We start from the raw sequence: 22783 nt of genomic DNA on the forward strand, positions 1-22783 counted from the left end.
AGTGAATGGTTTTTATGATGGTGCTTAAGAAGCAATAAAAGATAAAAATTGTTTCTTATATCAGTTTTCATCTTTTAGAAAGCAAACATACAAAGAGCTTAAACTATCCAATTAATAATCGAAAAAATTAAATCTTTTTTTTTGTAATTTGTGTTTCATCTTTTCTCCTGCGTTTCTTCTTAACATTTAAATTCTGCGATAGTTCTTCTTGGTTCACATATTCCATTTCAAAACTCTTAACTTTACCTTATTATTTATTTCTAGTCTTAAAATCTAATCTTGGAATCTGATAATTCTATTTGAAAGTATGAAAAGGTTTAACTGTTAGAAACCAATTTATTAAAAACCTGAAATTCTGATAAACTAGACAAAAAACGGAAAATTTGGATTTTCTATCTTTAATTTTCAGGTTTTTACTTTTTTGAATATTTTTATCAAATTTTATCTGAAATTTAGGTTTTTTAGTTTATAAAAATCTGAGGCATTCTAAAATTTTCAGTTTTACATTGTCGCATGCCAAAAATTGTCTTTCAAAAAGTCTCAGAATCTATAAGAATTAACATGAATAGATCAAACTCTAAAAATCTAATTGTCGAAATCAAAATTAAATATTGGAAATCTAAAAAAATCTGAAAATTGAAAAATAGATAAAGATTTCATATCATTTGAATTATGCATATTTTGTAGGTAAATAAAGAAATATAAAATGCCAAAAGATTCAAGAAATTCACCGAATCTACAGCACCAAAGTACTTCAAAAAATTTCAAAGAACCTAAGAACAAATCTACAAATGCCGGAAATACAAAATCTCCAAAGAAATTAAATAAAGTTTGCAACTAACAAATCAGAAAAATTGAAGAAATAAAAAAAAATGGGAAATTTGAAGAATCCAAAACTGATAATTATGAAGAGAGATGAAAAAATCAATGAAACGATTCAAAAAATGTATGGAATTAAATAAAAGCGGAAGATATCAAAAATGCAATAATAAGAAGCTTTCAAAATATGCCAAAAATTAAGAATCTTGATCTGATAGAAAATGCTTGAAAAATGTCCAAACTATTTTAAGAATTTTAACTGTATGATTGATCTGTCGAAAATGAGGAATTTCAATACTCTGAATATGGAAAATTCGAAAAACCGTGCAAAATATAAAATTTTGAAAGATTGCAATCTGAAATATTGTCAAAATAGAAGAACCTGAATGTTTTTGAAGCATTTGAAAGTGCAAAAAATCGAGAAGGCTAAAAGAATTAAAAAATCAAGACTACAAATTATAAACAATAATTTGAAAATTATTCAAACACATTTAGTGTTGCATCCATAAATTGCATAACTTGATGAAATAAAATCTTGAAATACTCTCGCTAAAATAAATATAAAATTGCTCTCCCATTATATTTGTTCAGCTTGACCAAATCCATTAATTAGTGAAACCTTGCACATGAGATATCCTTATGGTCAACGAGGGCGTCAGATTGATGTAACTTTCTTGTTCGGTTTAGAATTACAAGAGCCCACAGTGCACAATCAACGATTTATTATCGACATCTTTGAGCATTTGCATTCGGTAAAGCACACACGTCTTCGTCCACCCACGCCGTTCCACCAAATGTCTCTATTACTGCCCGGAATCCTCCGGTCTTTGGACATTTTCACTTCAACACTTATCAAAATTCAGCACTCGTCTTGAAGACTCTTGTTTGCCCAACCAATGACGAGAAGTGGGCCCGACGGTAGCTATCTGCGATCAGTAATCATGTTGTTGGCTCCCACACACCACCAGACCATATCTAAACCTTTAAATTTCTTGTAATAGTTTTTATTTTGAATAGTGTGTTTGTTGCGTCTTCGGTGGAAGCTGCAATTAATTAACAAAAAGTGGGTAATTTATCCGGTTGCTGGATTTGTTTATCCCGCGAATTAGTCGACACGCTATATTTAAGGCTTATCTTAATTTGTCGACAATCCGACATTTATTTATTTGTGAAATATAAGCAGCGAACGTCGATTTAGATAAGAGTACTAAGCGAAAAGGATATTAATCATTCTCGGATTGAAATATCTAGACTCCACTCACCGTAATTACCGGCAAATTTTTCAACGTAATTAATTGAAATTTTAACGTTTCTTAATTAATGAATACGAAAATTTATTGCATTTATCATCATAAATAATGGTAGCTACAAATGGTAAATTCACCTACACGTTTGCATTCATAATCACAATAAGTGTAATTAATTAACACAAACATTGGATTTATGGTTGCATCTTTAACCTCGCTGTAATAATTTATGTTTCATTAACAGCTGACAATAAGACTCTTCTTGAAATCTCCGTGAAACAGAATTCTTGATACACTGATATTAGTTGTAATTTATTCGGGCCAAAATAAATAATATCAACGGTGTCAAATTTAGGATTATCATGTTATCCTTTTTAATCCTGACAGATCATAAACTACAGCATTAATGCGCATAAACAAGTCTTTTGCCAGCGGGGAGGTTGTGGAACCACAGCTGTGAATCTACCACTAAAGAAACTCTACCTATTTAAAATTTGATTTTTTACGTGAGGAGTGACATCCACATCCCGACTCAAACTAGATCAAAATTATTACCGCTTATTTGCATGGCTGTAGAGCTTCTATTATTCTTCTGTCAACTTAAATCTATTCCTTGTCATATAATTCACAACCGAAATTTATTGTACTGTAAAGCCACACAACGCACTATCTAGGACTAGTGCGTGATTTATTGCCACTGACAGATTCAATCCGCAATTTTATGGGCTTTGATCATTATAATTCCGTATGGAATGTAAAATTTTGTTTGTAATTAGCCAATGGGGAAGAATATGAACGTTTCTTTATGTTATTTTAAACGTCAGGGAACAATAAATTGTAAAATATAGACAGGCTGACATAAAACGTAGTCTTTGTGTCAAGAAGAGGTGCAGCTTTTCTCAGAAGTTGTCTATCGTGGTTTTATAGATAAATTGTAGTGCACACCTTTCAAATCTTTTGTTTGTTAATAATGAAGAAATCGGTATTTTACAATGTTTTATTCATTTGGAAGGTACAAATTTTAGAGATACATATCAGATTTTTTTTAAACATGTGGGACTTTAACAGTTACGAAATTATAGAGCAAATGATGCAGATAATAAAAATTACCATTTTTTTAATTTGTAGTTTTATTTTTTTTAATCTTTTTATCTCAAAATATGAACTTGGCAAACAGAGAATAAAATTTTGACTTAACATTACTGTACTCTGTTTATTGTGCAATCTTTTACAACTAATAATATTTTAGTTTTATAATCGAATAGAAAAATGTATATTCTATTTTCTCCAAAAATGCTAGTACGCTTGTATCCATTTATTTGATGTCAAAATTTTGAGAAAATTCCGTTTTAAATTTAGACAAAAAATCGATTCAAAGCAGAGAATTTTTAAAATTTGTCTTAATTATTCAATAAATCAATTGATTGACATTAGGCTCGCGGTAATAATTTTTCCAAATCTGATTAGCATTAAAGAAAGCATTTAAAATTTTGCGCTCGACTTAAAAAGGAAAATTTTTGAAATTGCAATGGTACAATTAATGAGCAGATTCAAGATAATAGCTTCTGTAAATTTCATCCCTATATCTTTACAGACACAGAAAATACATTCATTTAAACAAATTATTAAAAAATTTTAGCCAATCTTTGAGAGGAAATGTTCTAAAGTTTCACTGTTTTATTTCATCTTAAAATTTGGTACAGTTAATAAACAAATTGAAAATAATAATCTTATTTTTATAGCATTATAGATAACGAAATTACAGCTCTTAACAGATAGTATTTAAAATTTTGCGCTCTTCTCAAAAAAAGAAATTTTTTTAAATTAGAATGAATCGTTCTGTAATGTTGCAATGTATGTAGTTTATACAATGAACAGGTTCAAAGTAATACGTTCTCTAAATCTCATCCCTATAACATTACAGATACAGAAAATACGGTCCATTATGAAAAAGTTTTTATTTTTAATTTATTCTCTGGAGAAAAATTTCTAAAATTTGACTTATATGTTTCATAATTTTGAAATTTGGTACAGTCCGTAAACAGATTCAAAATAATAACCTCCTTAAATCTTATTTTTTTAGCATTATAGATAACAACACCATTTAAAAGAAAATATTTAAAATTTGGCGTTCGTCTAAAGACGGTTTGACACGATCACATCTTTAGGAATAAAAATTTGAGAATTTATTTACAAACAAATATTCTCGTGACAGTGACATTGGAGAAAGTATTTTTCCAAAAATATTTGCAGAAAAATTTTAAAACGTGCTAAAAATTCACAAATAATTTCACAATTCTGCACAATAACAAAGCGCCAAGTGAAAAGAATAAACCCCTAAACCGCTGATTTTGGAAATTTTAGGAAACAGGAAACATTTTTCTGGATTAATTTTGTGACAAATCTTGAACGTCAATTTTCCAGAAAAATTCTCAAATTTTTATTTATTGATCGTGTCAAACCGCCTTTAAAAACAAATTTTTTTAAAGTTAAATTGAATCGGTCTTTTATGTTGCAATTCGATACAATTAATGAACAGTTTCAGAATAATACACTTCTTAAATCTCATTCCTAATACAGTCCATTACGATTTTTTGAATACAGTCGCCTCCGCTTAATTGAACAAAATAACGGATAATTGAGTCAGAATGTTATGAAATTTGACTTTTTTTGAGAAACAAAATATAAATTGTTTTCAATAAGCAAAATATAATCAACTATATTTCTCGGAAGGATTTAAGCATTTTTGAAAATCATAATAATCAATAAAATCAAAAAATAATCAATAGTGAAAGTGTTAATTAGAAAAAAACATCATTTTCTTCGAGTTTTTGCTTATCTTCGGTTTATAGGGACCTCCCGACTATTGAGACAAAATACATTTCCCGATGTGTTCCTATTAAGCGGAGGCGACTGTATTTAGTTCATCGTTAGAAGAAAATTTTCTAAAATTGACTTGTTTGTTTCATAATTTTGAAATTTGGTACAATTATAGCAAACCTTCAAAATGATAACTTTCTTAAATCTGGTTCTTATAGCATTATACAAAGAAAGGATATTTTCTTTGCTCATATAGTATCCAAATACTGAAATGTTATTCTGGCAGAGTCGGACAAAAAAAAACCTTCCATCGAAGCGCGTGTAATGTAAACGAATTTTACTTCCGAATTATCAGTTAAATCCAAAAATATCAAGAGATCAAAAGCATTCTTCTGAAAATTTTGCGTTGAACTGTATCTGAACCATCTTCCTAATCCTAACACAATTTGCGCAATAGGAATTCAAAATTAAGTTACATATTTCGGAATGTTAGAAAATTTCTCAATGGTCAGTGTTCGTAAACTTTAAAAGGACAAAACATAGATTGCGTTTGATGACTCTGCAAAACGACAAGAGATAAACCGTTTACTTTCAATGATGCGTTACGAGGAAAAATCACTAAAATAATTCATAAGTTCTCATTTGTCTTCAAACACCAGTTTTAGCAACAATGTCTTCAGATAAAGCAACACGGAACCAACTGCCTGCAAAAGTGAACAAAGGTGGTGATGTTAATCGGATATTGTAAGCGACGTATGGTGTCAAAATAAAATTTATGGTTTACATGAAAGGTAGACATAATAATAAGGTTTGCTATTACTATGTCAGTTTGAATGTTGGGAGGAGTTCCTGATTAAATACTACTAGAAATATGTTGCATTACTCAGGTAAATGGACATGTCTTTTGTTGTTAGAATAAGGTAGAAGGTCTATTTAATTTTCATCACTTTCACTTTGTATGAAGTTTGCATAGTTTCTTCTGCATTACTCGCGTTTTAAGAGCCGCAATTTAATTATTTTGATTAACACCATCCACATATCAAAGTCGACCCACGTGTCGGATGTGACTGAGGCAAGTCAGAGTTATGATTCAGAGTCCTCGTGGGTTGTCATGAAAGGGATGCTAATATGCTATTTAATTATTCTGTGCTTTTATGCACCGCCGTCGCTTTGAGGTACCCTTGTTTTTATTTATTTTATAAAATCACACCTAAATTATATACCAGATCCGACTTTCTCTTCATTATCGTTTTATTATGCATGTTGCAGTTTTAACAGAACCCGCCCACGGTCTTAAAAAAATCTCCCGAATGACGGATCTTCAATTCTAAGATTGGCGAGGTGGAAAAACTAGTTTTCCTTCTATAAAATCCGAGAGTGATAAATTAGAAGCATCGTGTGCAGGTACTTGAATCAAACACGCCTATTGTTCCCACTATCGATACAAGTAGGATGAACATAGCCTGTAGATAGAACCATGATGGGTAAATGTGGGTACATAAAGTCACGCTATCAAGTATTAATTGGTGTGCTTCGTGCAGTTTGAATGACGGCATCGAGTCGTGGGAGGCGCTAAATCATTAGCAGCAATTGATTTATACAGGCAATGATCATCGACGAGGAACAAACGTTTATTAAACACCATCATGATTTTATCATCGGTCTTAGAGGCTATTAAAACTACTTTAACGTTTCTTAGTCTCTTTTAGTACTGAATATAAAGACGATTTATGGACCGCTCATATTTTTTAGCTCATCAGCATTCGCACGGTTGATGAATGTTAAAGACTCGGGATAGGAGAATACTCGTGCGTAAGTGCCGTTAATAACGCTAATGAAGTTGTTACCCTGGTAATTATCACTGATGTGTTCGGATATTAATCGTTGCAACTGCGGCCCACAGTCTCTTATCAACTCGTCCAATTGATGCGATATGCTAATCCGGAGATTTAAGACCTGATCTTGAACATGACACCTTGTCATTTTTATCGGCGCCTATTGGGAAAAAATGCAGTTCAAGATATCCTTCTCCACGAGTTTATATACCAGTACACATACTGGATGTTCCAAGTATAATAACACCAACATCAGGTTAAGACGCAGAGATATTTGGTTTTGTTTGAGTACAATTTGCTTAACTGGCAAAATCATGAAACTTTATAATACATCATTGAAAAGGTAACTGAATAAGCTTCCCAATCAACTAACGAAGTCGTCGGAAGAGTTAGTTTTTGCCAAGATATCTAAGAAAAACTGATGAAAAACTCAAAAAGAGTTTGATGTTTATAAATTTTCTTGTTTACAGGCTTTTGAATTTTCCATTAAACAAATTCAGATTCACAAAGGAATTAAAATTAATTAAAGATGCTGCCAGGTGTAACGGTTTCGATTCCAACATTGTTGATAAAATTGTTAAAAAATTTAGATTTAAGAAATTGGTCAATGAATGTTCTACTTTTCAGAAAACACCTGAGAAGACTTCTTTTGTCACCATCCCTTACTCACCTTCAGTGACAAAGGGACTGGAAAGAATTTTCCAGGGTTTGGATCTCAAAGTAGTTTTTACTTCGGGTCCAAGCCTCCAAAGTCTTTTAGGTAATCCTAAAGACCGAATAAGAACAACAGAAAAGTCGGGGATTTATGAAATTAAATGTAAAGATTGTGATCAGAAATATATTGAGCAAACAAGAAGGTCAATTTTAAAAAGGTTCAAAGAGCATCAAGCTCATCTCAAATTTGGAAGGTTTGAAAAATCAAGCGTTGCCCAACATGTTTTTGACAATGACCACCACATTGATGAAAGTTGTCTTCGTTTAATTAAAAATATAAATAATTGTAAATTTCTAGGCATTTTTGAAAGTCTAGAAATATTTAGAAACAAAAATGTAATAATAAACTCAGACAACGACCCCATCCCCTCCTCCTCCCTCTACTCGTTTCTACCTGCGCCAAAGGGTGCGGGTCGACAAGCTTTTAGTATATAAGGACGAATTATTTGTTAGTTTTTAGTTTAATCATCGCTCTGATGATGATAGCATTGCTATCGAAACGCGCGTCAGCATTTTTTGTAAAAATTTGGTGTTTGGGAAAAAATTGTAATTTTAATAATCAAAAAGAAACAGTTTTTAAAAACTTTTTGATACTTTTTTGTAATTCCTAAATTGGTACAATGTAATAATACTTCATTAATCATTATAAAGGTTGAGTTTTCTGCTTTCTAACGCGGTATCAAACACGTATGTCTTGTTATTTTAAAGTTACAAGACAAAGAATATGCAACAATTTAAAAAAAATACGTTTTAATAAATAACTTTCGAAGATTATGTAAAATCAAATCAGTCTAGATAATTTTGTGCCCCAAATGAAATTTTTGTAAAATTGATATCTTCCTCGGTTACTGCCACGAAAAAGTTTAAGTAAAGATGCAAAAAATTAAATTTCATTGACATTCACTTTCCGATTGCCAGAAAATTCTGAAAAATTCTTTTCAAAGATTTCCACCCTCCAATTTTGTTGGTCGATAAGCAAACTAGAACTCTTCAAAGAAATTTTCTATAAATGTATTGTTTTAGGCTGCGTTAGCATTAAAATCATTTTAAAACTTAATGGGCCGGTTTACAGAAGCTACGTTAAATCTTTAAAAATCTTTAAAAATTTCGATTAAACATTTAACATCATGCTAAAGTGACATGTGATTATTTTTCCGCCAATCAAATGTCAGCAATCGTTAATTTAGTTGCGAGATTAACTTTATTTCAATTAAATTATTGTGTAAATAGGCCCAATATGTGTCTAGAAATTACTATTTTGTAAGCAATCGCATTGATTTTTTTATAAAGTTGTCAAAAAAATAACAAAAAGTTTAATATTTTTGAAAATTGCTTAATGTTTTTTGTCCTGTAACGATAAAAGGCAGCAATGCATTTGTCAGTGCGTTTAAAAGAAAAACCTCAGTCTTTTTAATGATGCATTACAATAAAAATTGATGCAATAATTTTTGAGTTAAATGCAAAATTGCATATAAAAATCATTAAAAACAGAGATTTTTTGGAACATGAAAACTCTTAACCGTAGTGATAAGTTTTACAGGTTGTTGGAAAGTTTATTAAATTGGCTTTCTAAAACACTGTCGAGCAATTTCATAACATTGCAAGTTTTCAAGAAACCGCCGGCGCCAATAAAAATTTTTACAAAAAGAAGAGATTTTTCATCTATCTTAAAAACAAAAATTTCTAAAATTGTTTCTTGTTGGTTTAAAATTTTGTAATTTGCTACAGTTTATATGTATAGGCGTGTCTGAAACAGTAAACGCTTAAAATTTCGAGACCTCACCATCAAAATTGTAATAACTACAAAATCTTATAGAAAATTGGGAAACTTTTACAGCGCTATAAAATTGGCTAAAAACTTTTCAAAATTTTTGGTTTTCTTCAAAATAAAAATTTATAAAACCGTTTCTTGTTGCTCAAAAATTTTGGACTTTTGCACAGTTGACAGACGTGTCTGAAGTATTGTTTCTTTTTGGTCTAAAATGTTGTCACTTTGTGCAGTTGCATGCCTGAAGTAGGAAGCCCTCGAAATTTCATGTCATTATAATAAACGATAAATATGAAAAATTGAAAAAAAAAATTGTAAATTTTCGGTTCATTAAAATAAAAATTCTAAAATTGGCCATTTTCTGATATATTTTTTTGTAAAATTGCTTAAGTTATGGAACATTAAAAAGAATTTTTAGAATTTATCTGAAAAACAAAAATTTCTAAAATTCTGTCTGGATTTTTTGGGAAATTTTGGGACAGTAGAACCTAAAAAAAGATTGTTTAATGATTCTAGATTCGGAATCAAGTAGCTATTCTACTTAAGAAATGACTTTCCACGTCTCCAAAATTTTTGCAGAGACTTTTTATGTGGGGGTCAAATCTAAAATGGGGCTCTGTGATTAGTCGTTCGGTAAAGCGAGTTACTGAGATGTATCCAGGTAACTAACTTATTCCTTTCAAATCCTGCTGATTTTGTTCTTTTGTATAAATCGGTCAATTCTCAGCAGGAAAAATGTAATTCTCGTGGGCAGCGCATTTGCAACCCCCACGCCTGTTCAAAAAGGCGAATATTTCGCCTTCGCCAATAAAGATCGTGCGGATAATCCCTAAAAAACGGCATTAAGTCACTTCTCCCGTAAATGCCCATAATGTCTTGTGTCACTTTGTGTTTACATCGTTGTTCTTGTGCCCGGAACACAAGCAGCGTAGGCGGGATTCAGACACCTGTGGCTTCACTACCGACACGTTTCTCTGTCGGCTAGTATGTAAAGGTGTCTACAAAATTGTTGAAAATTGGAACGACGATAAAATATTCTTCTCGTTTAATTTATTTCTCGTTTATACCATCACCTACATAAAACTGTCCGGATCTATACAGAGTGCGGACGTTTGTTATTAACACCAATATTTACTTTTTTAAATAACAAATAGGTTTCGTTATTTACTGCAGCTTTTGGAATTTTGTAACGAGTATTACTACGCGCCTTGGATTATAAATATAAAATTTTATGGAATCATTAAAAGTAGAATGTGGCTTGGTTTATAAATACTGAATCGTATTAGACGTACCTTACAAATAACTGCATTTAATAATTATCCGGTATTGTCCTTATGTTACTTAATATTTCATAGAAGTTGTAATTGCAAAGCGTGCGCTAATACAAACCGCACAATGTATGGGCTTTCCTGTTAACGCGACAGATTACATACGTTTATGGCGTATTAATAAATAATTGCTATTTATGAGCAGTTCTGGGTTGCCTCTTCTATGTCATGCCATAAATACAGAACTTTGACACTAATCTTACGGTATATCCTTTTCAATTTCCATCGTAAGTAAAATGATTTTCATTAAGAACGGATTAGACTCGCGGCATGCTGAAATCTCGAGAAGTGCACGATTGAAATTATCTGATAATCACTTTTTGAGAAGACATTCCAACTAAAGCTACAAACTATTTTCAGCAGCAATAAAAAAGTGTCCTAATTTACTCGATGTCATAATTTTTTAGACGCTTAATCTTAAAGACTTGAACAAGTTGGCTGAAACAGTCATTTCCTGTTTCTTTTGCACGCTACAGACGATGGGAAAATTGAACCAAAATCTGCTCAGTGCTAATTAAAGTGGGGATTTCCAATATGTTTTGATTTTGAATGACGTTCTGTTAATTGTTTTTAATCTTCCTTTTTCTTCCGCATTTGGTAAATGGTAAAGCTTCTACTAGTTCTTTTAGCTGTCGAGTCTGTTGCTATAGAAGGATATTCCATTTTTCTGTCTCTTTATCTATTTGCTGTTTTATTTTTTTAGTTTTATAATTTTTATTTTTTATTTTATTCTGTTTTCTCATTTTTTTGGAAGATTTTGGAAATATTTTTGTTATATTCTGCCATTTTTCTATATTTACTCTTTATTTCTTTATCCGTTTGTTTTTATCTAAGTAAACATAATTTTCGTCTTTAGATTTCTTGTTTATCATCTTCACATTCTGTTTCTTTAGCTTCTTTCATTATTCAGAATTTCGATGGAGATCCCGTTTCCTGCTAATTTTTGCAGGATTTCCATCTAAATCTTTACTTTAATTTTTTCGTTATTTATTTTCTGTAGGTATTCTTCACACTAATTTTTGAAACCAAACACACAAGATTTTTTCAGTGACTAATTTAATTCTGTACGAGTAAAAGAGACTAAAAAACCTGTTTTCCCAAGGGAACCACATATGAGCACATATTTTGACGTTGTTTTAGGACCCACCTACGATGACAACGTGTCCAAAGGAAGCGGGATTATCGATACCAGTGCAGTTCCATCGATGGTGCCTGAATTGGTACTTGCATTCGGAGGTCGCCAAGCGGATTCCGTCGCCAACAGCGACCATGGCGTCCGGCGAGGACCTGCACATGTCCCTTTGGCGGCTGGTGAGGCCGGGAATTCGACTGCAGAAGACTTCGGATCCGAGAGTGATGACACCATAAACCCTGAAACAAAAAGGAAATAAATCGGTCGTCGGCAATTGCAGAACGACAGTATCGCTTTGACTCTTTATTATTTCGCTTTTGTGTAGTTGGTAGCAAGCGCGCATTAATTGACATGAAATATCTGCTGGTAATAAGACCGACTTTAAAGACTGACTCTGCGATTATCTTATTCCTGCCATTAAAACGACCCACATCTTAACGAGAAATACATTTTGTTTCATAAAATACGTAACGGTTAGAGACCACAGTTAAATTATACTTAAAATCAGCTTTATTGAGTTGGTTTTATTGGCGACGGTTTATTGCTGCCACCGTGATAGCGATGTTAGTTGTGGGATATTACCAAGTTTCATCCATAACAAGATAAATCTTGGAGAAAAAAATCGACCGTTTATATTGTCATCTCTTGGTTGTAACGTGCCATGCCCACACTCGACCAATTTTATTTATGTGTTTTTAATGAGACATTGAATATCTGGCTATAATATTTTTATGCAAACATGCACCTTGCTGACCATCATATTAACAACGTTCCAGTGATTGACTCACTTGCAAAATACAACGATGATGACGGACCATTTTCGCAGATATCATATTGAGATACACGTTCGCAATAATGTCACGCTTGAGCTGGTGATATTTTACGCTTCAATGGAAATTGTTTAATTATTATTAACCTTCATACTAGGCCTATAACACTAGTCAACAAAAGAAGTTTTTTTTTACTACAATACGTACACTTTTGGTTTATCAGTTTTGAATAACAACCTGTAAAATCATGAAACTTGAAATCTAAAATTTGTAAAATTTGTTTTTCTTGATCAGTAATTTTGAAATTTAAGGGAACTAATGAGCATGTCGTAATTAGTAATTTCATCAAATTTCATTGTAATAACCCTAAAACTACCGTAGCTACAAATTTTTATAATACAATCTGATTTTTTTTAATTTGAAAAAAAAATTTAAAAAATTGTTTTTCTTGGTCTGTAATTTTGGAATTTATGAGAACTAATTAGCATGTCAAGAATAGCAATTTCACCAAATTTCATTGTAATATTGCTAAAACTTCCGTAGTTACAAATTTTTACCAAATTGTCCGAAACTTTAACTTAAAAACAAAAACTGACTCTCTTGGTCGATAATTTTGGAATTTGACAGAACTTATAAGTATGCCAAAAATAGCAATCTTCCCAAATTTTATTGTAATAATGCTAGAACTACTAAAGCTACAAATTTTTACCAAAAAAAATCCAACATTTTTTTACTTGAAAACTAAAATTTCTAAAATTTGTTCGTCATGGTCTGTAATTTTGGTTTGTAAGTTCTGGAGATTTTGGAAACTAATTAGCATGTCAAAAATAGCAATTTTTCAAAATTTTATTGTAATAATGGTAAAATTACAGTAGTTACAAATTTTTACAAAAAATGTCCGAAAGTTGAACTTTCTAAAACTGCTTCTTGTTAATATAAAATTTTGTAAACAGTTTATAGGCGTCAGTAAATTCTCAAAATTTCGAGACCTCATTATCAAACTTGTAATAATTACCAAATCTTATAGAAAATTTTGGAAATTTTTGGTTTGTTTCCAAAATAAGAAATTCTAAAATTGTTCTGTCTTTGTCTATTTTTTTTTGTAATTTTGCACAGTTGGTAGGCGTGTTTGAGGTATTAAAACCATCAAAATTAACAGCACTATGAAGTCGGCTGAAAAATTTTCGAAATTTCCAGTTTCCTTCAAAATAAACATTTATAAAATTGTTTCTTGTTGGTCAAAAATTCTGTAATTTTGCACAGTTGGCAGACATGTCTGAAGTATTAACTCATCAAAATTTTATGGCTCTTTTGTTGAAATTGACAGAGTTATGGAATTTTGGAAGGAAATTATGGATATCTTTTGTTCGTCTTCAAAATAAAAATTTCTAAAATTGTGTCTTTTTGGTTTAAAATTTTGTCACTTTGTATAATTAGTAGGCATGCCTGAAGTAGAAAACCCTTAAAATTTTATATCATTATTATAAACATTAACAGAAATATAAAACATTCAAAATTTTTTTTATAAATTTTTGGTTTATTTCAAAATAAAGATTCCAAAATTGTCCTTTTTTTATACAGGGTCCGGCAACACTTGTGTCCACCCCCAAAATCATCTTTAATTTTAAAAATAAAACTTTCCAAAATTGCATACGCTCACAGTTAACAAAGCTCTAGAAGCTGACGCAAAAATTTGTTTTTTATCACTGATAGTTTTGGCGTCGCGACGCTTTGAAAATGTAATTTTTAGGTAATTGTGAGGGTTTGTGATATCAACCCCTAATTTAATTTTTTTTCAAAATAAATATGTTTAAAATATCTCAGTTGTTATTTTAGATTCAATGCAAATTGTCTTCAAAATTTGAGAAAAAAATGCTGTTTTATCAAGTTAGTTTCCAATTCCATTACGTCAAAATTGGGAACTACGTTTACACCCATCTGTCAACATCTTGTGTCACAAATGACATCTATTCTTTGGCTCGCTTTAGATTGTAACAAAAGTCTTACTTGGTGAAATTGTCGCTTTGTCGATGTTAATTAACGATTTATGGTGTCCATAAAGTGCAACATGCCCGTGTTATTCAAAATTAGCCTATATAAAAGCGAATGAAGTGACTTGTGAAATTTTGGTGTAAACGTAGTTTGCCACTGCGCCGTCATAATTTTGAAAACTAACTTGATAAAGCAGCGTTTTTTTCGCAAATTTTAAACACAATTTGTAATTGATTTAAAACAAAAATTCAAATATTTTTGTTACAGTTATGTCGAAAAAAAAATTTGAATTCGCGAATATTTCCGCAAAAACTCAAAAATCGTTAAAAATTAGACTTCTTGGGCGTCGCGACGCTAAACAAACCGTGATAAAAAAAACAATTTTTTTGTCAGCTTCTAGAGCTTCGCCAACTGTGAGCGTATGCAAATTTTCAAAATTTTGTCTTTAAAATTAAAGACGATTTTAGGGGTGGACACAAGTGTTTCCGGACCCTGTATACATATTTTTTTTGTAATTTTGCGCAGTTAGTAGACGTGCGTAAAGTAGTAACGTTTTAAAATTTTATGAACGTCTTATTAAAATTGCCTGAGTTATAGGACATTAAAGAGAATTTTCAAAATTTGTTTACCTAAAAAACAAAAATTTCTAAAGATCTATCTAAGTGGCCCAAAATTCTGAACCTTTAAACAGTTGGTAGATGCGTTTGTAATAATAAATCCTCAAATCTTTATGACTTTAAAATTTTAAAAATAGAATTTAAAATGTGTCACTTGCAGTAGGTAGGTACATAGGTAATTTTGAAATTTGGCAAAACTAACTGGAATATTAAAACTAATGACTCCATTTTTATAAATAGTTGGAAAGCTTATTAATAAAATAGCTTTCCAAAACACTGTCGAGCAATTGCGTTTGCGAGGTTACAGAAAATAATTTTTTGAACAGTAGAACCCAAAAAAATATGTTTTAAGCATATTTCTGAATCCGGACCTGATGGAGCAGAACGGACATGAGATTCGGAATCAAGAGGCCATTCCACTTCAAAAATAACCACTTCTCCAGTATAAAATTTTCACAAAATTCGTGTAATTTAATAAAATCGACTCATTTTCTCAAGAATTAAGAGGTGTTGGTTCTAATGATAATTACATGTCACTTTCGAAGAGTACCCTTGGTCCGTAAACAACCATTATCCTCTTGCTGAACTTATAATCGTTTGCTATTGACTGAAAAACCGAATAAATTCGAAATCTTCAATATACTTATGTAAATGTTCAACATTCCATCCGGTAATCGGTTGATAAAACCATGCATTTTAATGCTTTCAGGAGGATCACGAAACCTTCCCAAGAAGTGAACATGTAGACCGATAACAAAAGAAATAAGAGGATGAAATAAGTGCAACTTAAAATCGCCAGCGGTTAATTTAACGTAAGTGGAAGCAATAAATCAGAATCGGAAAGAAGATCCGATATCACCATCAAACTATTAAACCTAAACGATTCTGAAGATCGATAAATTACAACGCTATTTCCTGTAGAGGGCGGCATGGGAGGAGACGCAGGATAATTAGAAAGTATATAGCCAACAATTAGCATACGTTATCGCCTTCGTTTGTCGGAAACTAACAAGATCGTAATAAATTAGCAGATATTACACTTTCTAGTGCACTTTTGTTCTGCCACAAAGAACAATAAATCAAAACCACCACCTCGATATAGACGAAACATGCAAATCACCAAGTTTAATAAATGTCGATCGGGTGATAACAAATATGGCTGAGAAACAGACTGGTGCTGCGAAGGCTAAACTCTGATGACGGCTCAATTACGGCCGTCCACTGTTGATTTATTTCTTTGCTAATAATCACCAGGTCCCTGGAGAGCTTGAAAATGTGTAGGGCGATCCATGGGCAGGACCACCCAGGATACTGTCAACGGACTTTATGGACGACCCGAAATTTGTTACCATCGAACCGAATGTCTTTCGCCAGCTTTTCAACAATTTCATTGCGTTATTATATTTCCGAAGAAAAGACATGGGCGGTGCACTCGGATTACCGAAAAGTGATATCTTATAATCGTTATTGATGACATAATTAATTCGAACAGATTCTGTTTAATTGGTGGGTACATAAATTAAGATAAAATAGGAAAAATGGACTCTGACACTCTATAGCGGTGCTGTTGTATTTATTAAATAATATTTCGCCATCCGTGGTCGTCTTCTGGGGAGGGACAATTACTCTTCCGTCGATAATTTGCATAGAAATCCAATAAAATCCCGATGCGATCTTTAAAAATTTTCACAACTCCCCGTTAAAATTTATGTCGTCTGGTGGAAAAAAGGCGTAAATGTGACATTTTCGACCGAAATCGCATATTTCCAGAGGCGGTCTGGGTAGTTAACAGATCCCGTAGAGTTTTATCTAAATGAAATCGGTAGTTGGTCTGTCAGAGCCAGAACAATAAACCAAAAAGCCAACATTGGACGGTAGTTGAAGCAGTAAAGAAGCTCCCAACCCACTTGCTCTTGACATCAGATAATTAAATCAGTGTGAGTCAGGAGATTCACGCTTCCAAATGACATTACAATGGTCAACTTTATCGTGTCATCACGTTATACAATCATGTCATGCTTACCATTATGAAGTTATCTAATTCGTCCAAATGAAAACTTTCTTTTTCATGAAACGGCGAGTAGGTGGAGATGTCATAAATTCGTATGGACTTATAAGGAGAGCCAAAGAGACCTCTGATTTTAATAATATGACGTTGATAATTTTATAATCAAAATTTATGGCTTGCGTGTATCGGAGAATATGTTGAGTCCATCACTGAATTTAGCTGTTTACTTGTTTCGGACTTGGACATTGAAATTATTTAAATTCGCAGAGCTACCGTGGAAAATTTTGCACAATTTTACGACTGCAATGTTTATTATTATTACTCTACAATTTTCGAAATTTTGACATCGATTTTACCTTAAAATTAAACGTACAGAAACACACGAAGCGGTTAACAAATCCGTTTCTTTTTAAATCTCTGGGACGAGTGTATTTAATGTTTGGTTTGAAACTTCAAGGATGACAAGTATATTCTTTTATTTAAAAGCTGTTTATTTCCACATATTTGGAATCTGTTCGATAAATCAAACAGAATTAATTACCAATAAATAAAATAAATAGATAAATAAACACACGATTTATCAATAATATGTTCGGTGAGGATATAAAAGTAGGTAATTAATTTCCAAATACCCAAATTTCTCTGTTATTTAAGTATTGCGACAAAAACAGGTAGGTAATGGATATGTTTTGAAAAAAGTTTTGAACATACCTACATAATAATAAAGATCTTGGAATTTGGTGTTTCTTATCTAAAACTCTATAAATTTAAAACTGAAATTGAAATTTGTACAAACAGTCAAAATATTTATGCACAAAAAATGCCGATGCAGATATCAATAAATAAAATAAGTTTCTTTAAAAATAAAAATTCGTCTTTTTTTCTCTAGAATATTGTCTGTAATTAAGAATCAGCACTAAAAGATCTACATTTGAGTAATTTCAAGAGAAATATGAATCAACCTTTTTTATTTTCATCTAATTTCAACGAAAGTTTGTACCTTTAAGAACGTAATGCCTTAAATAATTTTGGCCAGACTGTTGTAATTTGTAATATACTGGATCTAATTAAAATTTCGCTTTTTTGCATGCATAGAATAAAAAATTAATTATTAAAAAATAAAAGTGAGAAGTATAAATTGCCACAGAAGCCAAAGTGGAAACAAAATTGTACCGAATAAACCAGAAGTTTGCCCACAATGTGTTTTATAGAAGCGAAAGTGTACTTATTGAGCTTGAGTTTGACGCTAAATGTAAAAAAAATAAAAAGTGTCGTACTTTTAGAAAAATTTATAGTTATCATTTGGTCGGCATTTTAAAAATTATTGTGTCAAGTAATATCAATGGGTTTTTCTTTTAAAACAATATTTTTTTTTGGTTATAACATGCCACTAATACATTTTCCATAATTGTTTTGTAAACATTTCTAGAATTTATTTTTCTAGATTGCATGCAAGAAATGAGAAATTTCAGCACTCCGTTTTTGAAACTGAAGAATTCTTCCAAAAATTATTTCAAGAAAGAAACCAAAATGGACAAAAAAATCAATGTGGGAACAATTTTTTAAAAACTTGTTTAGTTTTTATGTTTTTTTTTAAATTTTATGATATTTTGATTTTTTTTATTTGACTGACGTTTTGTTTTCTAAAAAAAGATATAGTGCTCACTATTAAAAAAACGAACCAAAAATACAAAACATTTTCAAATTTCGAACATTTTGTTTATTTTACTTTACACGAATATAAACCAGTATAATTACAATTTTTTCGCATGAATTATCCGTAAAAATGTTGTAATATTTTATCGTGGATTATGTAACTGAAGAAACAATAACAAGTGTGTTCAAACATTAGTGATGAACCTGAGATTTTTAATGTTTGTGTATGCTTAATTACAGTTTACACGAATAATACGCCTTTAAAAGATAATTATATGTTAGTCAAAACCACAAAAAAGAAGTACATATTATAAATCGGAATTCCTGTTTAATGTGCAAATAGATAAAATCGTCAAGATCTTAAAGAATTTGTAAATTTTGGTCGGTTTCAAATGAAATCAATTTTAAATAGTTCATCTTAATTAACTTCACCTTTTTGTCATTTTACAAGATTTCCACATTCTCTCACCATATAGTTTCTTGATTTCTAATAAAAATCCAGCAATGATGATTGCGCAATCATTAAGAGGACAGGTAGTTGCAATTGAGGATTTGTCGTGACTTTAATGTTCATTGGAAGGCAACATTCCACAAAAACGTTAAATGCTAATGACTCGTGTTTATCTTTGAACAAATTGTAAGAAAAGTGCACGCAAGTTCCTACACTTAATTCGTAATAAACATTGTAAATTGAATCTTAAATCATAGACGACATTAAACCGTTTTGGCGCACCGACTGTCGAAAATATGGTACCAATTAAAAAGACAATCAGCAATGCATCTCGTTATGGAAACGTTCCCACAACATGAGCGATTCACTAACAAGGGCTGAGGAAGATAAAATGGTAGTAAAAGAGGCAGAGACGTGCGTTCTTCGCTTACGTGCAACACGTCAGTCTTTTTATTCGGCACCGTTATCAAAATGATAACGATATGAGATGAGGATAAGTGCATAGCTGCGTTCACACCCCCCGAATACTATAAATTACCGTTACAAGATGACCAGCAGGTGAACACGCTAACTCATTTAAGCACTTTCACGTTGGGGTATAAAAACAGAATTTATGTAAATAACGTGCCACCATTATTAGGAATGTTATCAAAATATTTACATAAATTTGAAAGTTATTGGAAGCTTTACAAGCGTTTAAAGTACAAGCGATTAAATGCGAGCTAAAACTTTTGATTGAAGGTAATAAATGCTTCTTGTAAAGAATTGGTTTCTTCTTTAGACTATTTACAAGCAAAGTGGCAGATGTACACGCAACGTTGCAACAATTAATTCCCCAGATAACATTAATAGGTCTGAGGAACCTCTAATGTGAAGTCGGATTAATTTATAGAGCACACAATCTAATTAATTTTCCGCAAAGCTACAACAAATTTATCATGTCAACAGTGATTAAATATATAATTAAATTAACCACTCCTGACACGACTTTTCTAAGCAATTACTTATTTGTTGCATTTTTGCCTACAGCTAACATGCTAACAAAAGATGGTTCATGTTTAGAAATTATAATAATGTGGGGCAAGTCTGAGAGAATCTGCGCTAAAATACATCAGCAAACTGCTTAATTATATGGTTAACGGAAAATAAATTGCAGGTTTGGTGTCTAGTCAAACAGTAATTTAAACATCTCTGATAAATTATAGAATTCTGACGCGGAGGTTAAGTATGTTAAGAACCATTTGTCAACAAAATGTAGACAGATACAAATTTTCATTTAATAATAAATGACGCTGCTACAAGTTGTATAAATTATGTGGCAAAGCTAATCGGATCTCGAGGTATAATAGTCAAATCTTTCTTGATTTTTCACCTGTTATGGACTTGGACAGTGACAATGAGATTTGTGGCGAATGTTTAGTTTTCCTTGACATCAAAATTACAATAGTTAATAATAAAGATTTTATAAATTTCTGCTCACGATAAAAGATAACACTCGAATCTGATTTTGCTAATCAAAAGTTTTCATCATTGGCGGTTATACTTTCGGTTTCGTCAACAGACCTTATCCTCAAAGAAAATTTATTGGATCAATTCTTGGTGTTGACAAATTACTAAAATTTTTTTCAAACACCAAATTTTTACAATAAATGCTGACGCGCGTTTCGATAGCAATGCTATCAGAGCAATGATTAAACTAAAAACTAACAAATAATTCGTTCTTATATACTAAAAGCTTGTCGACGCGCACCCTTTGGCGCAGGTAGAAGCGAGTAGAGGGAGGAGGAGGGGATGGGGCCGTTGTCTGAGTTCATTATTACATTTTTGTTCCTAAATATTGTTCCTAAATAATTTTCTTGTTTACAGGCTTTTGAATTTTCCATTAAACAAATTCAGATTCACAAAGGAATTAAAATTAATTAAAGAACCTGCCAGGTGTAACGGTTTCGATTCCAACATTGTTGATACAATTGTTAAAAAATTTAGATTTAAGAAATTGGTCAATGAATGTTCTACTTTTGTCACCATCCCTTACTCACCTTCAGTGACAAAGGGACTGGAAAGAATTTTCCAGGGTTTGGATCTCAAAGTAGTTTTTACTTCGGGTCCAAGCCTCCAAAGTCTTCTAGGTAATCCTAAAGACCGAATAGGAACAACAGAAAAGTCGGGGATTTATGAAATTAAATGTAAAGATTGTGATCAGAAATATATTGGGCAAACAAGAAGGTCAATTTTAAAAAGGTTCAAAGAGCATCAAGCTCATCTCAAATTTGGAAGGTTTGAAAAATCAAGCGTTGCCCAACATGTTTTTGACAATGACCACCACATTGATGAAAGTTGTCTTTGTTTAATTAAAAATGTAAATAATTTTGACGACTATCATGGTAAAATTTTCGGAGATTATGAAACAGGACTGTCTTAATAATAAGTGTACTAACTTTTAACATTGTGAATTAAAGGAGCTCGATTTTATAAATTTTAAATTTTTAGAGCGAAGGTAAAATTTTCAGTCAGGACGAGTTTATCTGAAAATTGCAGCTCTTTTCTTTTTAAGAAAAAACTTTGAAATTTACAGACAGTACTTTAGTTCTTAGTACCAGTTACTTATAAAACTGGCCACATTTTACAAATTTTAATTTATAGGGCGATTGTGAAGCTCCCAATCTGTCAATATCTGAATATCTTTGTAGTTCCGCCAATTTAAAGACTATTATTGTAAAATTTTTGAAAACTAAGGAACATGATATTCTTACTAAGTGTACTAAATTTCAACATTAGGAATCAAAGAAGATCGATTTTATAATAAGTTTTAAATTTTTTGAGCGAAAGCAAAATTTTCAGTCAAGACGAGTTTGTCTGAAAAATTGCAGCCTCTACATTTTTAGGAATATAACTTTAAAATTTACAGACGATGCTATTTAAAATTTTCTTAACTGAAATGCGAAATTTCGGAATTATACATAAAACTTGACAAATTGTTAAAATTTTAATTTATATCTGTCAATATCTCAAACAAAGAAGAAATTAAAAAAAAAATCTAATTTCTCTTTATAAGTTTGCTAAATTTAACTCTATAACTATGAAATTAGAAATATTTTAGATAAAAAAAGTAAAATTAAAAGAGAATTTTTAATATTTTTAGAATGAACAAATTTTTTTTTTTACTTTTAGACGTTTATTTATTTTTGGAAACTCCACTTTGCAGCACTAAACCTGTGTAATTTGATATGAATTTTTTCGTAACCCAAACCGCAATCACTGAACCTCTTTTTTCAGTATTGAAGGATAATTGGTTGTAAATTTGGTCATATCACAGTCAATTTAATACACACTCTTGCAACGCCACGTATATTATTTGCATCTTTTATGTAGTCCCCGTCTCTCATAAAATTTGAATAGTTATGACAAAAAAAATATTTATTCCAGTCAATTTCCTCTTGAATATTCAGCGGTGGTAATTTACTGCTATATGGGTCTGTTCAGCACACAACTCATTTCATGGTTTTAAGGTAGTTTTTAAAGGAATTTTTCTTTGTTTTAAGGTAAGTATTATATTAAAAAATTTAAAATTTACTTTCGATTTATGAAAAAGGTAAAAAGTAAAGTTCTTCTTCTTCATCAAATAT

At 31.2% G+C, this 22783-nt stretch overlaps 1 protein-coding gene across 2 annotated transcripts in view; it reads right to left on the bottom strand.

Annotated features, from left to right (window-relative positions):
* The window catches only part of Wnt2 (Wnt oncogene analog 2), a 40553-nt gene that overhangs the window by 3485 nt on the left and 14285 nt on the right, over positions 1-22783 (bottom strand). For both annotated transcript variants that reach the window (XM_088035118.1, XM_088035115.1), the window contains exon 2: positions 11679-11902. In XM_088035118.1, the coding sequence (XP_087891244.1) occupies positions 11679-11902 (224 nt within the window). The remainder of the gene's footprint in view (positions 1-11678; positions 11903-22783) is intronic.

Source organism: Gnatocerus cornutus, chromosome 1 (genome assembly GCF_029298725.1).
Source record: "Gnatocerus cornutus isolate USDA-ARS CGAHR chromosome 1, icGnaCorn1.1, whole genome shotgun sequence".
Taxonomy (NCBI): Eukaryota; Metazoa; Arthropoda; class Insecta; order Coleoptera; family Tenebrionidae; genus Gnatocerus; species Gnatocerus cornutus.